This window comes from Oncorhynchus nerka, linkage group LG23 (genome assembly GCF_034236695.1).
Source record: "Oncorhynchus nerka isolate Pitt River linkage group LG23, Oner_Uvic_2.0, whole genome shotgun sequence".
NCBI classification, from domain to species: domain Eukaryota; kingdom Metazoa; phylum Chordata; class Actinopteri; order Salmoniformes; family Salmonidae; genus Oncorhynchus; species Oncorhynchus nerka.
This window is the reverse complement of record NC_088418.1, coordinates 24,600,556-24,625,154: the sequence shown is the minus strand read 5'-3', so window position 1 is coordinate 24,625,154 and position 24,599 is coordinate 24,600,556. Positions and strand designations below refer to the sequence as shown.

The following is a 24,599-nucleotide window of genomic DNA, read 5'->3' as shown; positions in this document are numbered from 1 at the left end:
ACAATATTGTCATCTATCGTCATCTATTGAAATTGCAAGAACATTCACCTTGAGACTACAAGTCCCAGCACACTTAGGAATATAACTAATCTCAAATCACCAATCACCGAACTGAAATGACTATTTGACCAATCACAACAAGCTAAGCGACAACACTTCCTGATTCGCAAAACGCATGTTGGTGTTCATGCTGCTGAGGTCAACGCGAGTACAATTATTCTCTTACCGTAAGTTTATTCTTATTAGTAAGTTATTAACATCTTTTGAATGTAACCTGCTGTCATTTTTTCTAACATGAAGCAATAAAGCATGTCAAAGATGCTGAAACTAAATGGCAAGCTTATAACGTTAGTGTGGTGTAATTAGCACTGTTGATAGCTAACGTTATAATAGCTAGCTAACTAGTCAGTGCAAGTGTCATAGTTAGTAATAATGAGCTAGTTTTCAAAGTAAAATTGTAGCTAAACGTCATGAGAGTCATGACTTTTACCTTGACAGAATGTCAGTATGCCCATTGTCTAACACTGTACTGTGACGCTAGCTAACTATGCAATTATGTTTCAGGAACAAGTTGGCTATCATGGCAAAGAGTAAATCATGTGAATCAGATCCCAAAAGAATTGGGTGCAAAAGGATGAAGTTGAATTCAAATGAGAGAGATGTCTGCGTTGATGAAAGCAAAGTGAAAAAGAAAAGGAAAAATACTGACATTGAGGCAAGTATGGTAACAGTAATATGGTGATTTTAACATTTAAAAAAGATTGCATAGAGGCATATGTCATTTCTTGTAAGCTGAGTTCATCATGATGAGATATTAAAATAAGGTCTTGCACATTCCAAGGAGGCTCCTATACCAGTCCCCACATTGTCAAAGAACACTTCAGAGGACGTGGTGACAAATTCAAGGAAACACAAACAACAAGCAGATGATGCACAGAAGGAAAAGAAGCGGAAGAAGAAAAACAAAACTACTGGGGTAAACTGCTATATATTCCTGCTTTATTCATTTAATTTACAGAAACATTTTTGTATGGTGACACCAGTAGATGGGGCCACACACACACACACACACACAGCTTTCTACACATTTTTTTCCCATGTAAGTGATCAGAATTATATATATTTTTATAATTATGAGATTATCTGAACACTCTGTTTCTCATTTTGCTTATGTTGTAGGTTAGACCCTATTTTACATAATCTGAGGTATTTTTGTTGTGCTCGCCATCAGTTGAGACACAGCATGCCCTTCAATACAGGGTGGTGGGTGTCATGTTTTTGCTGATAAATGTTCTAAAATGGGAATACAATTGAAACATTTTTACTTTCAAACGGTAGCACAAAAATGGTTGGAGGTCCACACATCAGAGAATGTTTATTTGAATGGGAATATCAGTTTTAAATTACACCTTCAATCTTCTCTAGGAAACCTGTTGGAATCATAGAAATAAAGATAATAGAATATACATTTCCATTTAAGTAGACATTTGACGATGGGTGGACAGGCACCCATTTTTGTGGTAGTAATTGGAAGTTCTAAATGTCAATTTATATTATATTTCAACTATGTACTAGCTCAATTGTAGTGGGTTGAAGGGATATATCCATTCTATTTCTATGATTGAAATGACACCCACCCTTATATTCACAGAGTATGCTGTCTCAACCGATGGTGGACACAACAAACACCTCAGATTATCTAAAATGGATCTAAACTTATAAAATATGCGACAATGAGGAAAATCAGAGTTTAAGCTTTTTTTAGACGTTAAAGTTTAAAATGACAAATAAAAATGTTTAAAGAAAATAGTTTGACAACCTTGTTTGTAAGCTTCCATTCAGCCACGAGCAGTAGTGAGTTCAGGCACTGAACTCAGGCCTGGTAAGCAGTTGGCATTCCAATTCATTCCAAAGGTGTTCGATTGGTTTGAGGTCAGGGCTCAGTGCAGGCCAGTCAAGTTCTTCCACCCCGATCTCAACAAACCATTTCCGTATGGACCTTGCTTTGACAATGCAGGGGGGCATTGTCATGCTGAAACAGGAAAGGTCCTTTCAGAAACAGTTGCCACAATGTTGGAAGCACAGAATCGTGCTGCTGCTCGGCCATGGAAACACACTTCATGCAGCTTCCGACGAACATTCCTTGTGCTGACTTTGCTTCCAGAGGCAGTTTGGAACTCGGTCGTGAGTGTTGTAACCGAGGACAGACGATTTTTACACGCTACGCACTGGTCCCATTCTGTGAGCGGCTGAGCCGTTGTTGCTCTTAGACGTTTCCACTTCACAATAACAGTGCATACAGTTGACCGGGGCAGCTCTAGCAGGACAAACATTTGACCAACTGACTTGTTGGAAAGGTGGCATCCTATGACTGTGCCACATTGAAAGTCACTGGGCTCTTCAGTAAAGCTATTCTACTGTCAATGTTTGTCTGTGGAGATTGCGTGGCGGTGTGCCTGACTTTATAGACCTGTCAGCAAACAGTGTGGCTGAAATAGCCGAATCCACTCATTTGAAGGGGTATCCCCATACATTATATATACACAAAACTATCTATGGAAAGATTTAAGTCAAAAGGAGTGAGGTCAGAAAGTGATTGAAATCAGACACACCACTTAGCTGTCCAGGGCACACGTATGTTGGTGAGTTTTGATTTGAAGGATGGATGGCTGGTTTGTAGAGGCAGCAGGAGCGTTGGAGAGGTTGTGTGGTGGGACTTGTACTTTTAAGTATGGGATGGGGGCAGGAGCTTGCAGTGGGTAGGCTAGAGGGGCTAGCTACTCCAGCAGGAGCTGTCTAACTTGGCCCAGCTGATGTTTTCCTTGATGAAGCTCCTTAGCTTGTCCTGGAAGGTCTCCCCCAGGAAGCTGTAGACCAGCGGGTTGAGACAGCTGTTGGAGAAGGCAGCCAGGTTGACCATGTGGGCCGTCAGAGGGTAGTCATGCCACAGCGTTCCATCCACATCGCCTCTAAGCAGGTGCACGCTGACAAACATGTTCTGCGGTAACCAGCAGGCAAAGAACACCAACACGGCCGCAGAAATCATCCTCAAAGCCTTCCGCTTCTGTGGCCGCCGCTGCAGCCCACTGTGCTCCCTTTGAGCGCTCACCAGAACCAGGGCGATCCTCCAGTAGCAGAGGCCCAGCACGCAGAAGGGCAGCAGGAAGCCCAGCGTAACCTCCAGCCACTGGATCTGGGATACATTCGCAAAGCAGAAGTGGAGCTCCCCAGCGTGCTGCACCTGGGCCACAGTGAAGGGCAGCAGGGTGAGCAGGGCGGAGGTCACCCAGATCAGGCAGCAGGTCAGGCGGGCCCGGGGCATACTTCTGCCCAGACTCATTGAGCCCGCCAGCACCACAAACCGGTCAAAGCTCATCCAGGTCAGGAAGAAGACGCTGCTGTACATGTTGACCTGCAGGAACAGGGCCATGAAGGTGCACAGGGCAGCCATGTCATAGTAGTGCTCGCTAAGGTTGAACACCTCGATCAGGGAGTCAGCCACCAGGACCAGGTCGGCAGCCGCCAGGTTGACAAAGTAAAGGTCGGGGGCGGTCATGCGGCCCCTGTGGCTCAGGTTGACGGCCAGGATGAGGACGTTCCCGATGAAGCCCACGGGGAAAAGGAAGATTGTGTAGAGGCAGGAGAGGAAGACGCTGATGGTGTAATGCTGGTAGGGGTCAGGTTCCTCTCCTGCCAGCCCAGAGGAGGTGGCTGAGGAGCCATTCAACTGCTCTGTGACGTTGCTATAAATCGCAACGGGATAGTCCATGTACGCGCGCACCTCCATGTCATTGTCTGGTCTGGTGTCTGTCTGTGTCAAAAGTTACAAGCTGTCATTTTGAGCCTGCAGTTGAACTCTAGCCCCAAGTTGTCATTTACGATGGGGTATCAAGGAGTTGTTGCCAGGTAAAAATCCCACATCAATAATAACCACTGCTAAGACACACTTTGTTTCTCACTAGAAACACACTCTCTTGGTTCAGGTTGAAGGGTTGATGGCTCACTCACGGTGCTAAGAAGGGGATAAATAATGAAATGGGTCAACTCAAATAAATCAAATTTTATTGGTCACATACACATATATTTATCAGATGTTATTGCGGGTGTAGCGAAATGCTTGTGCTCCTAGCTCCAAAAGTGCAGTAGTATCAGTGCCCTTCAGTTGGTTTAAGTAACAACAGCAAAAATAATTACTTGTTATTTATCTGAGAAGATTTGTCCTTCGTTCTTGCGGATGTGTGAACAACCATCAATGAACGCATGAAAATTATGCAGTAGTAAACATTTTGGAACAAAGGTAACTGGAACCGCACACTACCTGTACTGTGGCTGATGAGGACATTTCTATGGCAATATCTTTACCATATAAGAGAGAGCCAGTCTGAAGCACTTGCCCTTTAGAGGGCGAGGTAAGAGGAAAAGCAAACTTACATTGTTGACTTCCTGTGTTGTTTTCATTACCAGAATGCTCATGTCGAGATCTTTCTCACTCCGTGTAGAGGTTTAACAACAATCACCAATCAATTCTCATTAGCTTCCAACGACTGAGGCTGTGTAGACTTTCTTTACTTGCTCATCCCCCAAGTCATTTGACGTCACCCGCTCCTCAGCGTAAGATAGAGATGTATGCAAACAGTCCTCTCTCTCTGCTGTTGTCCTCAGCTATAGCCGGTCTTCTATTGTTTTCTGTTACTTGAGACTGATTCTTCATGATTTTTCACACAGTTTTTTACTGTTTTTGCTCTATGGAAGGAATTTTTATTCAAGTATAATCATCCATGCACGAAGGGTGGATCATTATGTAGAATGTTCAAATATATAAATAAGGGAGTCACTGGGTATGGGTAACTTAAGGGGAAACTCTGGAAACTGCCTCATATTTACACAAAACAAGATGGATGGCAGAACTGGTATGCTGTGGTGGAGAGTAGGGTATGTTGAGCCATTTTTTTTTTACATTCAACGTCAAGGGAAACAGTTATGTCTAACAAAGATATCTACATATATTTCAGGATGTTGTGTATCCCTGGAAATAATACGATTTCATGTAAACAACTGTTTTGAAAACATAGCTTGTCCAATAATGGGTCTCTGTGTATGGGGTAAGTTGAGCCACCTTGGGGTAAGTGGATGGTGGTTGTCTGTGATGGTAGTGGTAGGTCAAAGTTCATGGAATGGGGGTGTGATATATTTTAGATCTATATCTGAATGTAGGCATACATTTATGTTCAATATCACTTACCCTTCCATTTCTTCACCAGTTGTCTGGGACATGGATGTTATTTCGATGTGCCAATTCATGGGCAAGTTCTCTGCATTTGACACGAATCAACCCATAAAACTGGTCAGTGAGATCAGATAAGACCCTGCTACTCTATCATATCCTCTTTGACGCAGGTGCATGTTCATATTCTTTTGTCAGTGTTCCTCTTCAGTGTCATTCAGTTAGAAGTTGTATCCCTTTGCTGCTACTCGAATGTACTTTTCCCCTTCTCTCACTTCCTGTCGCTGCTCTCTCAAGAACAACAAGGGGGGCTAGACTTTTGCTTGTTTTACGTTTGTATACGTAGTGCATGATGACGTCTGCTCTGTAACAATAAAAATGCACAATATTTTTTGTTGTTCATATCTATGACACATTGCAATAAGTGTGCATAAAACGGACAAAATTGTATCATTAGTACGGTGACCAACTTACCCCAAGACAAACATTTTTACTATATTAGTCCACACAGCTACAAGGATGCACTTCATGCTAGACTTAACCTCCATTTTTTTTTTTTTTTTTTTTAACTAGGCAAGTCAGTTAAGAATTTCTTATTTACAATGATGGCCTAGGAACAGTGGGTTAACTGCCTTGTTCAGGGGCAGAACCAAAGATTTTTACCTTGTCAGTTCGAGGATTTGATCTAGCAACCTTTCAATTACTGGCCCAATGCTCTAACCACTAGGCTACCTTGTAGCTTATAGAGACCCCAACTGATGTTATAAAACAATACAAGCATCATGAAACTCATAACACCAATTAATTTGACTTTCTGAAAATCATTTTGGACTAAACTTGCTTACCTCTCCATGTGGTTTCTTCCTTCAGACTCCATTTTGTTTATGGCTTCCTAGAAACAAGGCATGGCTCAATTAACTCTTTGGCTCAACTTAACCCACTCTCCCCTATATAAAGATATGCCATCACCTACTCAACACAACAACTTAAGGACATGTTTTCACTGTTGGAAATGTTCTTGTGAGATCTGTATTTAAATGTATCTGAGTTTGTCAATCCATTTTCAGGTGAGTCTCTGCCATCTATGAATAGGAAGCCCCTGGCTACTACCTAAGGATGCAGGAACTATATCCAGTCCAAAAGAAACTTACACCAATGTTTTGGCAAGCTTCCCTTTAGTACATTCCTTTAGTAAATACACTGTATTTGGAAAGTCTTCAGACCCCTTTAGTTTTTCCACATTTTGTTATGTTACAGCCTTATTCTAAAATTGATTAAATTGTTTTTTTTTTCCCCTCATCAATCTACACACATTGCTCCATAATGACAAAGCAAAAACAGATTTGTATAATTTTTTGCACATTTTATAAAAATGGAGAAATCACATTTACATAAGATTTTCATCAAGGACCGCTCTGTACTTTGCTCTGTTCATCTTTCCCTTGATCCTGACTAGTCTCCCAGTCCCTGCCACTGAAGAACATCCCCAAAGCATGATGCTGCCATCACCATACTTCACCGTAGGGATAGTGCCAGGTTTCCTCCAGATGTGACACTTGGCATTCAGGCCAAAGAGTTCAATATTGGTTTCATCAGACCAGATAATCTAGTTTCTAATGGCCTGAGTCTTTTTTTGGTGCCTTTTGAGAAACTCCAAGCAGGCTGTCATGTACCTTTTACTGAGGAGTGGGTTCCGTCTGGCCACTCTACCATAAGGGCCTGATTAGTGGAGTTCTGCAGAGATGGTTCTCCCATATCCACAGAGGAACTCTGGAGCTATGTCAGAGTGATCATCAGGTTCTTGGTCACTTCCCTGACCAAAGCCCTTCTCCCCCGATTGCTCAGTTTGGCCGGGTGGCCAGCTCTAGGAAGAGTCTTGGTTTAAGAATGATGGAGGCCACTGTGTTCTTGGGGACCTTCAATGTTGCAGAAATGTTTTGGTACCCTTCCCCAGATCTGTGCCTCGACACAATCCTGTCTCAGAGCTCTATGGACAATTCCTTTGACCTCATGGCTTGGTTTTCGCTTTGACTTGCACTGTCAACTGTGGGACCTTCTATAGACAGGTGTGTGCCTTTGCAAATCATGTTCAATTAATTTAATCTAATCAATTTAATTTACCACAGGTGGACACCAAATTGTAGAAACATCTCAAAGATGATCAATGGAAACAGGATGATGCACCTGAGCTCATTTTTGAGGCTTATACCAAAGGCTCTGAATACTTATGTAAATCAGCTATTTCATTTTTTTTTTTGTAATACATTTGCAAAAATGTCTAAAACTGTTTTTTGCTTTGTCATTATAGGGTTTTGTGTGTAGATTGATGACAAAACATATATAATTGAATCAATTTTAGAATAAGTCTGTAACGTAACAAAATGTGGTAAAAGGGAAGGTTTGAATACTTTCCAAATGCACTGTATTTCCTTTGTACAGTGTTTTCCCACTATTCAGTCATCATATTGTGACATTGAGTTTGAATGGGTTTTTGTGTAAAACATGTTTATGCAAACACCGCCACTGTCTGTTTCTTGGAAGTGTTGTGTGTCTTAGCAAGTCTAAGTGTAGAAACAGTAGCACATGTCAGTTGAATTAGTAGAAATAGTCTTTCCAATGATTCTTCATGGTTTATTTGTCATTGCACAACTTCGTTTTACTCTTCTTCGTTTGCAATTTCACTAACATCATATTGCAAAAGTCACCAATGAATTGTACAGACATCGTTCGATTTGCCGGAGAAAAGTCAGTTGGTTGGTGAAGTAACAGTACGCTGATCATACATGAAATAAGATTATAATCATTACATTGAAAAAGTTACAAAAAGTACATTGGAAAACAAAACTGTCTGAGTAACACTATTTACAGTCTTCAAATTCAAGCCAAAATTAAATGTAAACGATCAGCAACTAAACTTTCATAAAGTATCCTTGCTTTTAAGTTATTTGCTGTCAGCTTCTAATATATATATATATATATGAATCAACGTTTATAAGGATAGATTTGGCGGTCTTAAAAAAGGCATAATATTCCTGAATGTCTGAGATGGTTATTGACCTAAGGGTTATAGTCCTGAGTGTCAGCGATCTCAATATGGGGGGCCATGATGTGTCTGTGGGTCTGTCGGCCCCCCAGGCCCCGGCAGCAGTCGCGGAGTTGCCTGATCACCTCCAGAAGGCTTTCCCTGCACGGCCTATGCAGCAGGAGCACTAACACTAGACACACACAACTCCCAGAGAACATCACAAACTCGGACACGTGCATGAACGCCCTCTCGTGATAGCTGAGATCACCAGCCTGCTGCATCCCTGCCCCCCTTACCAGCACAATGCCATGGAATAGCTGACATACAAATATCACCACAGCCACTGCCAGGAACACCGGCCCTTCCTCTGATCCGGAGAGGAACCGGCTGCTGGATTTCCATTGGCGGACGCAGCCGCCTGTCAGGAGTCCCAGAAGGAGGAGGTAGGGAATTAGGCACCCCAGACAAAGCTTCGCCATGGCATAAGACCTTCCTGCCTCAGTTGGGTCTATAATACATATGCCCTCCAAATGCAGTTCCTTGGAGGGGCCTCTGAGTCTTGCCAGCACCAAGGAGCACAGGATAGAAACCAGAAGCACCAGAGCCACACAGACCCAAGGCCTCTTCAGCAGGGCGTGAGTTGGTGTGTCGAAGGTCAGGGCGTATCCCATGAACACCAGGAGCAACAGCCCGCAGAGGGATGCCATGTTGACGGTGAAGGCGAGCGCAGCACAGCCGATGTGTGTGGTCACCAGGTAGCTGGGCCGGTGTGCTACGGAAGAGAGGGAGAGGAGCAAGAGAAGGAGCTGGGAGCTGGAAAAGGCCCAGAGCAGGGAGTCCAGCCAGGCCAGGTACCTCTGGGCTCTGTAGGACCGAATTAAGGCGTAGAGTAGAATGCACGCCGAGGCCAAGCCCAGCACGGCACAGAGCGCATAGACGTAGTTGGCCCTGGATGTCAGGTCGTTGGCTGCGATTTTGGCAATGAAGTCTGAGGTGTTGAAGGGGCTGGATGTTGAGGTGGTGTTGAAGGGTTGCATGTCGGTGCTCATCTCAGTCTGGGGCAGAAAGTCTGTTTGATTTGCCTTGTGTCCAATGAGGGGGAAAAAAGAACACATGGCAATTTAGAACAATAAGTGAGTACGCAATCCAATTTTCATTGATGACATTACACAACACTGTTCCAGTTATAACATCACCATCTAATGTTCAGTCACTGAGCAAGTTACTTTGTTTCTGCAGTTACACACCAAAGACGACATTATAAACAATGCCAATACAGTCACACCAAATGAAGAGTTGATGAAACGTATAGATATGAAGAAATATCAAAACCGGTGTCAGAAGCCATGTGTGCTTTCACAGGGTGTTACTGAATGAGTTTGGACTGGTATCCAGAGGAGTTCTGAACTCAGCAAAAAAGAAACATCCTCTCACTATCAACTGTGTTTATTTTCAGCAAACATAACGTGTAAGTATTTGTATGAACATAAGATTCAGAAACTGAGAGACAAACTGAACAAGTTCCACAGACGTGTGACTAACAGAAATTGAATAATGTGTGCCTGAACAAAGGGGGTGTTAAAATCAAAAGTAACAGTAACCGTCAGTGTCTGGTGTGGCCACCAGCTGCATTAAGTACCGCAGTGCATCTCCTCCTGGACTGCACCAGATTTGCCAGTTTTTGCTGTGAGATGTTACCCTATTCTTCCACCAAGGCACCTGCAAGTTTCCGGGGGGAATGGCCGTAGCCCTCACCTTCCGATCCAACAGGTCCCAGACGTGCTCAATGGGATTGAGATCCAGGCTCTTCAGTGAAGAGCACTTTTTGCCAGTCTTGTCTGGTCCAGCAACGGTGGGTTTGTGCCCATAGGCGACGTTGTTGCCAGTGATGTCTGGCGAGGACCTGCCTTTACAACAGGCCTACAAGCCCTCAGTCCAGCCTCTCTCAGCCTATTGCGGACAGTCTGAGCACTGATGGAGGGATTGTGCGTTCCTGGTGTAACTCGGCCAGTTGTTGTTGCCATCCTGTACCTGTCCCGCAGGTGTGATGTTGATCATTGCTAGACAGCCGTTTTCAAGTCTTGCCATAGATTTTCAAGCCGATTTGAAGTGCCTTGTTATAGACTAATTTCACTCAATTCTATATAATTTTAGATTACTTAAGATTTGAGCATCTTTTTATTTTTTAAATTCCTCACAAATGATCGGAATGATCGAACAGCCTACTTTGACACTGACAAACTGAGAATCTGAGCTCAAGAAAAACAACCTTGTCTTGAATACATCAATAGCCTAGACCTAGGTGTGTAAAAAACGATTTCCAGTTTCATCTCACTCACCGTCGATGGCTGAAGCCTCTCTCGTTTTACTTTGTAAAACAATGCCGTTGAAATATTGCAAAAGGCCTGTTTTGTTTGAATGCTGCTCACTGACCGATTTGCCGCACGTTCCCAACTGTAGGCATGCCTTTTGATTGGGCTACGCACAATCCACAGCTAGGCAATAGATTATTATTATTATTTTAAAGCTATTGATCCTCTGTGGCTAAATGATAGACTTACTCCTGGTGTAGTCTTCTGAAATATTGAATTTATTTCTGAACAAACCGCAGTAATTCTATATAACTTTGGCTAATGTATTTCAATTTATATGGGGTGTTATGTCACCTCTAGCATCGTTGCCACGGCTATAATTCTATAAGGAAATTAATTATGAAATGCAATGCTGGAGAGAGCAGAATTGCAGCCTCATGTCTTATCAGAGAGTGGGAGAGAGATCATATAAAGTTAATGTTGTTCTATTTCTGAGAGATACAGAGGCGCTTCTCTCTCACCACAGCAATGGCCACGTGTCGGTCTATAGGCTGCGATGTTGCATAAACCGAGGCCGGTCCAAGTTCATCCTGAAAATATCAGGCACGTTTTCACATTTGCGTGATTTAGGTAGTAGGAGAATTACAGAGGAGGCAACTTGAATTACCTCTGATTTGCTTTAATTATAACTTTTACATTGCAAACTGTGAAAATGAATTTTTCATGGGAAGAAAGGTACCGGATCCTTGCAAATGGGTTCCCGGAACAAAACAGTCCAAAACTCAGTGGAGCAGGATCGGCTCAAATTTAAATGCAGGTTGTGTTGACTTTTCCCCAAACATAACGCTTTGTATTCAGGACATGAAGTTAATTTCTTTGCTAGATTTTTGGCAGTTATTGTAAACAGTATTATTGTAAACAGGATGCATGTTTTGAAATATTTGTATTCTGTACAGGCCTCCTTCTTTTCACTCAGTCATTTAGGTTAGTATTGTGGAGTAATTACAATGTTGTTGATCCACCATCAGCTTTCTCCTATCGCAGTCATTAAACTCTGTAACTGTTTTAAAGTCACCATTGGCCTCTTGGTGAAACCCCTGAGTGGTTTCCTTCCTCTCCGGAAACTGAGTTAGGAAGGACGCTTATATCTTTGTAGTGACTTGTTGTATTGATATACCAATAGGTGCCCTTCTTTGCAAGGCATTAGAAAACCTCCCTGGGCTTTGCTGTTAATTCTGTGTTTGGAATTCACTGCTCGACTGAGGGACCTTTACAGATAATTGTATTTGTGGGGTACAAAGATGAGGTAGTCATTCATAAATCATGTTAAACACAATTTTGGCACATAGAGTCCATGTAACTTACATGACTTGTTGTGAAAATGTTTACTCCTGAACTTATTTAGTCTTGACATAACAAAGGGGTTGAATATTTATTAACTCAAGACATTTCAGCTTTTTATTTGTAATTAATTTATAAAAAGGACTAAAAACATAAATCCACTTTTACATTTATGGGTATTATCACACTAAGATGTTACCATTTCATTCAGTTTTGCAGAAATGGCTAATTTTCCAACATATAAAAACGACACATTGCCAGCTCTGTGTTGGCTCTCTCGGCAGTGTAGAGAACCTCCCAGTCCCTTATTTCTCATAGACAGTATCTAAGAAGACATTGGTTTGTGGACTATCACCACATAGACCTCCCCATACCCTGCTCTGAGTACTTCAAGTTGGGAGGAACTCACTGCACACAAAGCAACAAATGTTTCCGCTTACCATTTTCACTTTCGGCTGGCGTCTTCTGTTTTATTTTCAGTAACTCAGTCTGCCAAGGCGATCTAAAGTCTCATTCTCTGAGATTGATGCATGTTGCGTGGATATAGGCGAGCAGAGCAAGTCATTAGGTTTCAGTGGAGAGGTTGTTGTATTTTTATTGGCTACACCCAGCCAGCATATTCTGAGAATGACGTGGTGGCCACGTGATCTAAAATCTTTTCCTCCCACACTTGTTTCTTGTGGGTTTCTATAGTCATAAAAATAAAATGTCCCTTGTTTGAGTTTGTCTGAGAAGGTGTCTGTGTTTTTCATATGAAAATACACTTTTTTTTTTGGAAGTAATAGGGTTTACTTTTCCAAGAAACTAAATGCAAAATGCTACATCTTTTCAATTCATCAATCTTCTCTTGTAAAAAGATACATGTGCCCTTTGCCTCTCGACACTAGTTCCTATTTTTCCTAAAGTGTTTCAGTGAAACGCAATGGCTTTGTTTAGTTTTTAAATGAAGTCTGTGGAGAAGGTCAATTGACTTTTTTCACAGTGGAAAATGCTCTGAGCATCAATGGAACTATTTTCACTGGACTTATTTCAAACTCTGTACGTCAGATTCACCCCTGTAAATACACAGAAATGGAAATGCCTGAAGGGTGTCTGTGGTCTCGCTGTAGCTTGAATCGACACCCTGCTCTCTTACCTTCTCTTCTGCTCTCTCCCTATTTGCTCCTTTTAGTTCTAACAGCTTGAAATGTTCTTACTCCTTAGTCTATTAAAGTGGCTCAATATACTTTCACACGGACTATGATCTTCATTTCAGTAATGAGACAGCTGAAGTTGCACGGACTCTTTAATTGAAAAGTCATGTGTAACGATTGGCATGTGATGGAAGGCTGTTTATTTTCACTTTGCTAGAGACAGGATGCGAGAAGGAGCTCTTCCGATTTAACCTGAGGTGCGGTTGACCATATTGCACTTCAGAATGTGTCTCTCGCTGGCCTCACTTTGCTGTAGATACAGGAAATGGCCCTTGAACAGCCAAGGGACAGGAAGTAGCCTCAGCCCAGCTTGAGGCAAGGTTGAGAGGCAAGACACCACTCACTTATGTTTTACCTACATCCCTTAGCAGAATGAGATATGAAATTAATCTGATATGTAGTTAAGTCCAATAAAAGTATTTAAAAAATAATCTTATCCAGTACATTAATAATAAATATGACTGTGTGATTTAAAAAAAATCCCATTATGAAATCATTTGTATTAATAAAAAAAGACATCTCTGGTTTTGTTGAGCAGAGTCCCAAGCCAATCATAGTCCCAGCTGCAGCAGAAGATGAGGAGGAAGATAAAGTGATGGAGGGAGAGGAGGACTTGAGTCCAGAGGAGAGACGAGTCCTCGAGAGGAAAATGAAGAAGATTCTGAAAAAGGAGCAAAAGGATCAACTTAAAGCTGAAGGGAAGACAGAAGACAAAAATGAGGCCTCCAAACCCATTGCTCCCCAACAGGCGCTAGACTACCTTACCTGGTAAGTGAGGAGAGTGCACCATATGAATCACACCCACACACTGCGACTTCAAGTAAAACGGATATCTTCTGTTTATTGCACTCTTCACTGCTGATGTTGCTGTATGTTGGACATAAATGTCCCCAAACACATTCCAAATTGAGTACTTACTGTGCAATCAAATTTGCTACAGTACTGGATGATCACAGTAAAATGTAGCTTATTTGCAACCTTAAATACAGCATGGTCTTTCTTGAAGGTGAGCTCTGGCTTATCTATTTTGTCTTTCTCCATCTTTGCAGTTGGGCTGAGAACCGTAAGGAGTGGAAGTTCCAGAAGACCAGGCAGACGTGGTTACTACAGCACATGTTTGACTCAGAGAAGGTAAACTGTCCTAAGACCTGAGTGGAAACCCTTTTCATCCATCTAATCAGATATTGATTGTGCTTTTTACAAACACTTTTCTTGCGTGTAATCAAACCTAAACCCCCAAAGAGCAATCTTAGGGCTCCCCCTGTTGGGAGAGGTTGCTTATCTGTGTTGAGTGTCTCCTTTCAACTGCCAATTAACAGACATGGTTTTCTGTGCAAATATCCCTCCCTCACTGTTATGACACCCGTACCTGTATCTCACCTGAAAAAGAACATATAGCCTTTATAATATGCTAATTAGGTAGTTATTTATTTTAAAATCCTAAGAAGTCAATGAGGCCGTAACTTTTCTTACATAAGGACAAAATCACATTCTCTGTCTCCACAGATCCCAGATGAGAACTTCTCTGTGCTTCTGTCTTACCTGGACGGGCTGCGTGGGGTGGCCAGGGACACCACCGTGCAGAAGGCTGAGACATTGGTGCGGGAGGGGGAACAGGACACAGATGCCCAGCAGAGGATACAAAGAGCCAGGGAAATCATCCAGCTGCTTTCCTGACTAACCACTACCATTATTCTAGATGATCAATCAAATACCACCACAGCACCACCACACTCAAAGGGAATAGTCAGTTCACTAGATTCTTATCTGCTGGTTCCTCAATTAATGCAGTGTGGTATATTCACTGTGTATACAAAATTAAATGGCAACCAGCCATGGTTGCTGGAATTGTGATACCAATGAATTCCATATTATGTTCACACTTCTGTTAAGTATTGTGATGCTGTATGTTTTGTTATGACATGATGTAATGTGAATATATCCATGGTTTCATGTAATCAAACTTGTCATTCGCCAGTAGATGAGCCATTTAAAGCTGCAATATGTAGCTTTTTGGGCAACGCTACCAAATTCACATAGAAATGTGAGTTATAGATCTGTCATTTGTCTAAGAAGCAGTAGATCTGTTCTATGTGCGCTATGCTTCTTGTGCTTAAGTTTTGGTTTTTACTTTTGGTTTTGTACACCAGCTTCAAACAGCTGAAAATACAATATTTTTGGTTATTTCACAGCGGTTTAGATTGTACAATGATTCTCTACACTATACTTGCTTGTTTGGTCACATAAACTGAAATTAGGCAAACTATTTGAATTTTAGTAACCAGGAACTTATGCATAGTGACTCTAACCATTCACAGTACTCCAGTCTAAAGCCGATTGTTCATCTTGCTGGGGATGATGAGCCCGTTTGTGCTGCATCTGTATCCTCCATGTTTGTTTGACCTGTCAGTGATGGAGCTGATGTTTCCTTTTTAACAGTTTGTCTGGCTATATACAGAATATATGTTGGAATCCCCCCCCCCAAAATGCATATGAAGTAAAACAATTTTTCTGTTACAAGAGTAACACATTTAATTCAGTCTTGCACACTAGACTGCTATCAAGCCACTGTTTAACTATTGCAGTACAACAAATACAACTTTTGGGACTACTTCAAGACTACTTCTTGAGTATGCAGTTTGCCCCTGCCTGTGTTTTGGCCAATGGCTAATAAATTCAGTTGTGACTGCGATCAATGCCGAGAGGAGACAAGGGCCCGGTCCAGCATCAATTGTACCAGTATAATAAGAAGCATAACAGTTCCACCTTTCCTTTTAGAAGGTTGGTAGCATAAACGTTACCATAGATTTGCATCCATTTTGCATACCCCACCCTACCATTAGACATCCATGTCTTCATCACTGGAAAATATAAATGGTTGAGTTTGATATCACTTAAAAGCTTACAAACAGGGTTGTCAAAACTATTTCATAAAAAGTTGTTTAATGATATAAAAGCGTATGAACTCAAATGTGTTTCATTGTCGCATATGTTGTAGCTTAGATCCTTCTGTGTATAAAGTTGACGTGGGAAGGCAAAAATGATCTAACGATGCACTTAGTTATTTAGAAAACTGCCTCAGACCAGCTATCATTTTCAAATGCAACTTTACTAACGAGTGCTCTGAGGCAGGCATTAGATTACAATGTTTGACCATCACTCCATGCCATCAGGTGAGTATGAATTAATTATCAGCAATTGTCTATATGGTGTAGATGGCTATAGCTGATCCTTCTCTCCACCAAATAATGGCAGAGATAGGAATTAAGATGAATCGTTCAATTGTTCAATCATTCTCAATGGTAATGTGATTATAAACTGGGTGGTTTGAGCCCTGAAAGCTGATTGGCTGATTAGAAACTGGTTACCAACATATCAGACCGTATACCACGGTGTGACAAAACATTTATTTTTACTGCTCTATTTAGGTTGCTAACCAGTTTTTAGTAGCAGTAAAGCACCTCGTGGGTTTGTGATATATGGCCAATATACCACGGCTAAGGGCTGTGTCCAAGCATTCTGCGTTGCGCCGTGCATAAGAACAGCCGATAGCCGTGGTATATTGACCACATACCACCCCCTCGGGCCTTATTGCGTAAGTATACTCTATATCTGATTGGTGGGTGTACTGCGTATGCCTGTGAATGGCCACCACTACACATCACTTGGTTATTGAAGCTGGCAGTGACACTACATATATAGGCAGGCACAACACTGCTGTCCTTCCTTGCAATGTATGGCTCTTTCCGCTTTCATTCTTCCCACCCTGCCTCCTTACACCCAGTTTTAAGCATTTCATCCCTCATTCCCTCCCTCCACAGCTTTAAGCGTCAACCTCTCCTTCCTTCTATCCCTCCCTCAAGCCCTTGGCAGTCCCCATAATTGGAAACATTCCCTTTAATTGATTTTTTTTTTACCATTCCTCTTCCTTGCCGAAAGGGTTGTCCTGTGTCTGAACTAGTTTCATTTGGCTTGTTGTATAATAACATATTTCCATCTTCATTCTCCACTCCATAGAGACGCTGGGTGCATAGTTAAAGTCCCTTACAATCCCTCACATGTTCAGTAAGAGAAACACATCAGCCCATGGCCCAGTTCCCCAAAAGCATTTTAAGGCTAAATTAATCGTCAGAACCTTCGTAGGAGCATCGTTAAAACTCAAATCAAAATTCGAATACAATTTTATTGGTCGCATACACGTGTTTAGCAGATGTTATTGAGGGTGTAGCGAAATGCTTGTGTTCCTAGCTCCAACAGTGCAGTAATATCTAAAAAATACACAAATCTAAAAGTAAATCATGGAATTAAGAAATACAGAAATATTAGGATGCGCAATGTCGGAGTCCAGAGTGTGTATATAGATGGTACCAGTCAAAAGTTGGCACACCAACTCATTCAAGAGTTTATTTTTACTATTTTCTACAATGTAGAATAATAGTGAAACAACAGGCAGCGCACAATTGGCCCAGCTTCTTCCAGTTTAGGGGAGGGTTTGGTTGGGGAAGGCAGTCATTGTAAATAACACATGGAATCATGTAGTAACCAACATTTTTAAACAAATCAAAATATATTTAATATTTTAGATTCTTCAAAGTAGCCACCCTTTGCCTTGTTGACAGCTTTGCACATTCTAGCAACCAGCTTCGCCTGGAATGCTTTTCCAACAGTCTTGAAGGAGTTCCCACATATGCTGAGCACTTGTTGGCTGCTTTTCCTTCACTCTGCGGTCCAACTCATCCCAAACCATCTAAATTGGGTTGTGGTCAGGTGATTGTGGAGGCCAGGTCATCTGATGCAGCACTCCATCACTGTCCTTCTTGGTCAAATAGCCCTTACACAGCCTGGAGGTGTGTTGGGTCATTGTCCTGTTGAAAAACTAATTATTGTCCCACTAAGCGCAAACCAGATGGGATGGCGTATCTCCAGTTAAACAATAAGAATATATGTAAACAGCCTACAAGAAGAAGCCTGTTTAAGCACCTTTTTAATGTCATATGACAAAATAATTGGCATTTGGGGTCCCGAGTGGCACAGCAGTCTAAGGCACTGCATCTCAGTGCTAGAGGCATCACTACAGACCCTGGTTCGATCCCGGGCTGTATCACAACTGGCTGTGATCGGGAGTCCCATAGGGCTGCGCACAATTGGCCCAGCGTCATCCGGGTTAGGGGAGGGTTTGGCCAGGGAAGGCAGTCATTGTAAATAACCATTTGTTCTTACCTGACTTGCCTAGCTCAAGGCTGTAACTTTTCATTTTCTTAAATGTATTTTCTGGATCAAACAATTTACATCTTCAGTGTACTTCCTTTGATAGCAGAGGTATGATTTCTGTCCAGACAGACAATGGAGTTGAAAAATAAATATTCTAAGGATGTAGCTATGCCATTGGGGAGTACAGGTACGCCTCACAGTCAAGAAAACATGGTTGTTTATCTAAAATTGTATTTAGAATAAACTTTTTTTTATTTTTTACTTGAATTCTCTAATGTGGAACTGCCATGTTTATTGTGTGACATCTGCCTTCTCTGCTGTTCAGTTAGTGGTCTGCAATATTTTGTGTAAATGTCTGGAATCCTCAGAGTAGGTCTGCGATGAGGCCGTTGTCCCCTCTCAGGTGCCGATTTTGCACAGTCACACTCACTGGAATCTTCGCCTTAGCTGTCCGTAGAGGGAGGGAAAGGTGCAAACATGTTAACATTATGGACCAATGCAATCATAACATGTTACTTACGAAGGGATTCATTTCCTACATCTATTCATGGAGAAGTATGGACTTGTACATGAATAATAATGCTCCGACTCACCTTCCTTTGACTCATGGGGAATGTTGTGTTGAGTGAGGAGAGCTTGCAATCTCTCAATCTCTTCCCTCTGTTTACGGACATCCTGTATAAAACAAGCATCCGTAGAAATGTAAACTAATACAACTTCTCAATGACATTTAATGTATATTGATAGCTAAACTAGAGCATTAGCTGAACGCTCTAAATGTCAGGGCTTCCATTACTACTCATGGTCACGAATGGTTTTGGATTCTCTCCAGTGAACCTACCTCATTGCATTTCTGCAAGGAATCATGCGTCTTTGAGGTAGTTGTGATATCCGGCTTCTCCTTTACCTTTTGGTTCTTTAGGAAACCAGCATCCTCAAAAATATCCCTCAGTAGATTATTGTAGCCCTGTAATATACACATACACGTTAGAGGACTTCTTAAGCGCTTTCAAGACAAGAAGTGAAACTCCAGAGTGGATATCGCCCAAATAGACCTGATTCCTATTTTCTCCACTAATTGGCTTTCAAGCACCGCCGACCTCTCCGTCTAGATTGAATTCCGCCTCATTGAAATAGATTAGGCCATCCCGCCTGCCACTTTGTCTGCGAACACCTTTAAACTCCTGTGTAGTCCTACACTCATAAGTGCTATGAAAGGGCAAGGTCAATGCCTATGTTAGTAAGTAAAGTCGTACCTGCTCAGTAATGAGGTTCTCATAGCGGGCCTGTTCAATTTCATCCCATTCCATCTGCAGCTTGTCACTCAGAGTTGGGTACACTTGATGAGAGGACACATGTGTGACTTAGAACGTAAACAAGCACCATCTTAAAACGTTAAGATGAAAAAATATATATATATTTTTTTAAAGAGTCCCTGCTTTTGCTCGTCTTACCTAAGAGAGAATGTGGGTGGCATACAAGTGGGGTCTCAAAGCTTAGAGAATACACACAGGTAGTGGGCTCTGACACTTGAGCCAACTTGCTACTTCCACCGCAGGTCAGAATGACCTAGTGAAACGAGAGAGAAAAAATGTTTTCACAAAGAACAGTAACCGTAACATTCAACTCTGCAATGTCTTTAAAGGCCTTTCACAACGCTCGCTGACCGGGTTTGCACGTTTTACTCACAAACGCTCGCCAATCCTGCTTTGTCAATTGGCCTCTGGGAGGAATGAGCACAAGCAATTTATTACCTTTGTTTGCCTATTTTTATTCCCACAGGCATCTCCCTCTCTCATCCACATGGCCAAAAAGGTGTTGTTCACAATCTCCCACTCCTGCCAGATTCTGTTGGAAAGACAAAGGGTGTAAACTGATGAATGGAAATAATGTATTCACAGGATAACATGCTTCAAATGAATCTTATTCACTTGATAGGATGAGTGCAGTTTGAAATTGTGTTGTGGAGGATCCACTCACCCCAGTATGCCACTGTAAGCGTTCCACCTGAATGACTGCTCATGCTGGGTGATGTTGTGGAATGGACAGAATTCATATTTATACCTAAACAAAATAACAACACAATGATTTATTTTCAAATATACATATTTTCTACACATGTCATCTTGCAGCCTTGACTAGCGGTGAATCAAACAATTGTAAAACTGGGAACAGAAATCAAAGATGAGTCCTAAACAGTTTGATCGAAACTTTGCCATAATGTTCACTGCAGCAATTAGGTGTTGATTTTGTAGGCGCTCAGTTTCCCAGTACTTACGTGGACTCTATGTAACTGAAGCACTTTCCTGCTAGTCGGCGGAGATGTGCTGGTCCTATAAAGAAAGGATTAGAAATGTTATGAGAAGAGCACAAGTAAAAAACAGGGCTGTATGTATACTGTATACAGTGCTAGGTATGGTCATACTGAATGCATGCTAGGAATGGTCAGTTTAGACAGACAAGTAACTGCCAAAATAAAAGGAAACACTTGAGTAAATGAGGGATATGAAGTATATTGAAAGAAGATGCTTCCACACAGGTGTGGTTCCTGAGTTAATTAAACAAGTAACATCCCATCATGCTTAGGGTCATGTATAAAAATGCACAGTTGCCCATTATTTTGGCTACCATGGCTAGAAGAATAGATCTCAGTGACTTTGAAAGAGGGGTTTCAAAGGAGCATAGGGGGTTTAAAGTGTGTGTGTGTGTTTGTTTCTCAGTCATCAGATCTCAACCCAATTGAACACTTATGGGAGATTCTGGAATGGCGACAGACAGCATTTCCCACCACCATCAACAAAACACCAAATTATGGAATTTCTTGTGGAATAATGGTGCGCATCCCCTTCAATAGAGTTCCCGACACTTGTAGAATCTATGCCGAGGTGCATTGAAACTGTTTGTGGCTCATGGTGGCCCAACGCCCTATTAAGACACTATGTTGGCAGTTTTTTTATTTTGTCAGTTACCTGTATATTCTTCATTAATCACATGATCTGCCAGTGTTGACAGAATTAGATCATTACTTTGCAAGCACCGTCTCCTTTGCTTTCACAAATGTAAACCAGTTGGTGACGTATTGTGATTTAATTTGACCTCTGTATTAGGCAATTCTTTTTCCACTTGTTTCAATCCTTTGATTACTGAGTAACAATGAAAAGGGACCAGACTACTGCGGTACCTTCCCACTGCTGGTGAAAGTATCAATCTGTACTGCAATACCTAAATAATATCTTATTGCAGTCTGCAGACCATAAAGTACTTAACCCAGTAAGTAATACGTATTCTTATTACCTGACACTGGGCCTGGAGTCACCTTGGGCTGGAGTCTACTTCCTTGGGCCAAAAAGGGATTGTTGAGCCTAGAGAAATAGGAGAGAACCACATTACACTGACTGAATTAGTATGTTTTATACATTTAACTTTTGAAACATATCTAAATGCAATTATAGAATAACATATGACTTACCCAAATGTATTTGGTTCCTCAACAATCTTCATTTTACCAGCAAATGAAGAGGGGCCTAAAATAGGAATTTTAACAAGAATAAACCATCTGCAGCCACACTAAAATTAGAAACATTAGAAGAAGACTGAAGAGAACTTAGAAGCTATTGTGCAATCCTTTAAAGCACCATTTTTGGGATGGTCCTCCCTCTTTAACATTCCGAGCAAGAATTGAAATAATAAAAAATGAGTTGCTCCTACAATCAATTACAAACTGAGCATGTTGCCTCAATCTACCGCAAGTTTTTTTTAAGAAGATCAATGAACTGATCACTAAATGTATATGGAATTCAAAGCAACCTAGCATTGCCCTTGAGAAACTAATGATGTCAAAATATAAAGGAGGCATGGCACTTCCAAATATTAAAAGATATTACATGTAACAAGATAAACCGTATACTGGCTCTACCCACCAAAAGAACCCCCTGTTGGTTAGCAATTGAAGAAATATCCCACCCCATGCCACTTAGATTGATAGATATTTGGGAAGTATTCCCTATGCAAAAAAGGCCATCCAAAAAGATCTGCTTCTTGGAATGTTCTTAAAATTGTTGGAAATAAAGACACAGTTTCCATATGTACCTCTCTCCAAGCAACCATCTGGAGCAATCCACACATATTAATAAATCAATCACAGATCAGTATTGTGGAGAGGTTAGCTACAGATGGGAGTTTGCATAGTGGCGGATTTGTATAAAGATGGTAAAACTATGGATCTGAATGAACGGAAGGAAAAGGCCGGCTCTATCAACCATTTTAGAATCATTCAGATTGTTCAGGCAGTCAAGTCGGAATAAATAACCATTTCAATATAAACATGAGTTTAAAGTATTGGAAAATTTCATAAAGGATGTCCATTCCAAAAACCACCTGGCATCAAGTGTATAAATTCTTAAACTAAAAACAAGGGCACTACACACTTCCCTTAAGAGAGAAATGGGGTAAAAATGTGAATATTCATATACAAGTAATTGAATGGGAAAGGGTATGGAAAAACTGTTTTAAACCGTGCAGAATCTAAAACACAAATGGTTCAGTGTTATATAATTAATAGAACCTACTGGACTCAAACATACACATGGCAAAAATGACAACCGACAGCAAATGTTGAAGATGTATATCAGATGATGCTGGGCTTGCGCATATGTTGGTCAAGTGTTCTAAACTGGAAGCATATTGGAAAATAATATTCTCTCTATTTCTAGGAGCAATATAAAAACAGACTACACACAAATGCAGCCTTTATCTTGCTGGGAAAATACCGCAAATGCTCTCTCATAGTTAAAAGGGTCATTTTAAGGCATTGGAAAAAAGAGGAACCGCCATCATTTGCAGAATGGCTCCAGCTGTCAATGAATAGCCAACTGTAACATTTTTGAAAACTATTGCAAATGGACATGGAAAGTCATATGAATACGAACAAATTTGGGCTAAGTTTGAAGCTACTGTCTTGAAGTGATCGAAAAACGGGGAAATGTATGTCATTTATAATTAATACTAGTGTGTATTGATACCAATTGCTAATATGTAATTGGACACAAATCATGCTCATAAATGTGAAATTGCTCAAATGCTAATAGTTTGCCTAATTTCAGTTTGTGTACAATTGTATTATCTAAACCGCTGTGAAATATATTTTCAATAACCAAAAATACTGTGTTTTCAGCAGTTTGAAGCTGGTGAACAAAACCAAAAGTAAAAGAAGCAAAAACTAAACTTCAGCACAGGAAGTACAGAAATGGCACGTATAGAACATACCTACCGCTTCATATCTATTCTCAATGAGATTGACAGATCTATAACTCACATTGCTATGTTCATTTCATCAGGTCACCCAAAAATAATACATAGTGCAGCTTTAATTAAAAAAGTTAAACATTTGATCGACAATTTGTCAGCAGGGTTAATCATGAATATACAAGCATATACATGTACAATAAAATCTAGAGCCACATAATGTGAAAATATATACAGTACCAGTCAAAAGTTTGGACACAACTATTCATTCCTGGGTTTTTCTTTATTTGTACTATTTTCTACATTGTAGAATAATAGTGAAGACATCAAAACTATCAAATAACACATATGGAACCATGTGTTAAACAAATACAAATCTATTTGAGATTCTTCAAAGTAGGCACCCTTTGCCTTGATGACAGCTTGCAGTCTTGGCATTTTCTCAACCAGTTTCATGAGGAATGTTTTTCCCCAACAGTCTTGAAGGAGTTCCCACATATGCTGAGAACTTGTTGGCTTCTTTTCCTTCACTCTGCGGTCCAAATCATTCATCCCAAACCATCTCAATTGGGTTGAGGTCTGGTGATTGTGGAGGCCAGGTCATCAGATGCAACACTTCATCACTCATGATTACATGTGTTATTTCATAGTTGATGTCTAACCTATTATTCTACAATGTAGGAAATAGTAAAAATAAAACAACTTGAATGAGTAGGTGTGTGCAAACTTTTGACTGGTACTGTATATATTTAACTGCTCCATATTTTGGTTACAATGTTTGATTTCGCAATACGCTCCTCTAAAACCTAACCCGGAATAAACGTTGAAACGACAGATGCTGTTTTGTTTGAGTACATGAATTAAGTGAAAAATACTTACTCAGCAGGGTAAGACAGAGCAGATATATCCATAGTAAATGTAGTATTCTAGTCGATGTATAATACATTATTAGTGGACTTTCATTTACTTCTTTACTAGCTATATAATCCGTGGCTATTTTTTGTTTGTTTTTACAAGTAGTGACCACGTGACCTTTAGGGAAACATGGG

General features: G+C 41.0%; 3 protein-coding genes across 4 annotated transcripts; 1 reads left to right on the top strand and 2 right to left on the bottom strand.

The window, feature by feature from the left end:
• The first annotated feature begins 126 nt into the window (after positions 1–126).
• LOC115106559 (uncharacterized protein C7orf50 homolog) lies at positions 127–16,066 on the top strand. The gene is made up of 6 exons (XM_029629414.2): positions 127–227; positions 565–715; positions 842–976; positions 13,634–13,863; positions 14,145–14,226; positions 14,602–16,066. The coding sequence occupies exons 2-6, from the start codon at positions 581–583 to the stop codon at positions 14,770–14,772; spliced, it is 753 nt and encodes a 250-aa protein (XP_029485274.1). The 5' UTR covers positions 127–227; positions 565–580; the 3' UTR covers positions 14,773–16,066.
• On the bottom strand, positions 978–13,209 carry LOC115106557 (G-protein coupled estrogen receptor 1-like). 2 transcript variants are annotated; one of them, XM_065007984.1, is made up of 3 exons: positions 12,343–13,209; positions 6,070–9,331; positions 978–5,588 (listed from the first exon to the last, which is right to left on the bottom strand). In XM_065007984.1, exon 3 carries the CDS (start codon positions 3,785–3,787, stop codon positions 2,774–2,776), a length of 1,014 nt encoding a protein of 337 aa, XP_064864056.1. In that variant the 5' UTR covers positions 3,788–5,588; positions 6,070–9,331; positions 12,343–13,209; the 3' UTR covers positions 978–2,773. The 2 variants fall into 2 exon arrangements, with proteins under 2 accessions (XP_064864056.1, XP_029485270.1); XM_029629410.2 differs by lacking the exon at positions 978–5,588 and having other exon boundaries at positions 7,842–9,331; positions 12,343–12,508.
• A 1,192-nt stretch (positions 16,067–17,258) lies between the features above and the next one.
• Positions 17,259–24,592, bottom strand: gnptg (N-acetylglucosamine-1-phosphate transferase subunit gamma). Its single transcript, XM_029629409.2, has 11 exons — positions 24,430–24,592; positions 21,776–21,830; positions 21,601–21,668; positions 20,585–20,639; positions 20,287–20,370; positions 20,061–20,154; positions 19,761–19,875; positions 19,563–19,645; positions 19,148–19,273; positions 18,900–18,981; positions 17,259–18,753 (listed from the first exon to the last, which is right to left on the bottom strand). The coding sequence occupies exons 1-11, from the start codon at positions 24,494–24,496 to the stop codon at positions 18,671–18,673; spliced, it is 912 nt and encodes a 303-aa protein (XP_029485269.2). The 5' UTR covers positions 24,497–24,592; the 3' UTR covers positions 17,259–18,670.
• Between the last annotated feature and the right edge of the window lie 7 nt (positions 24,593–24,599).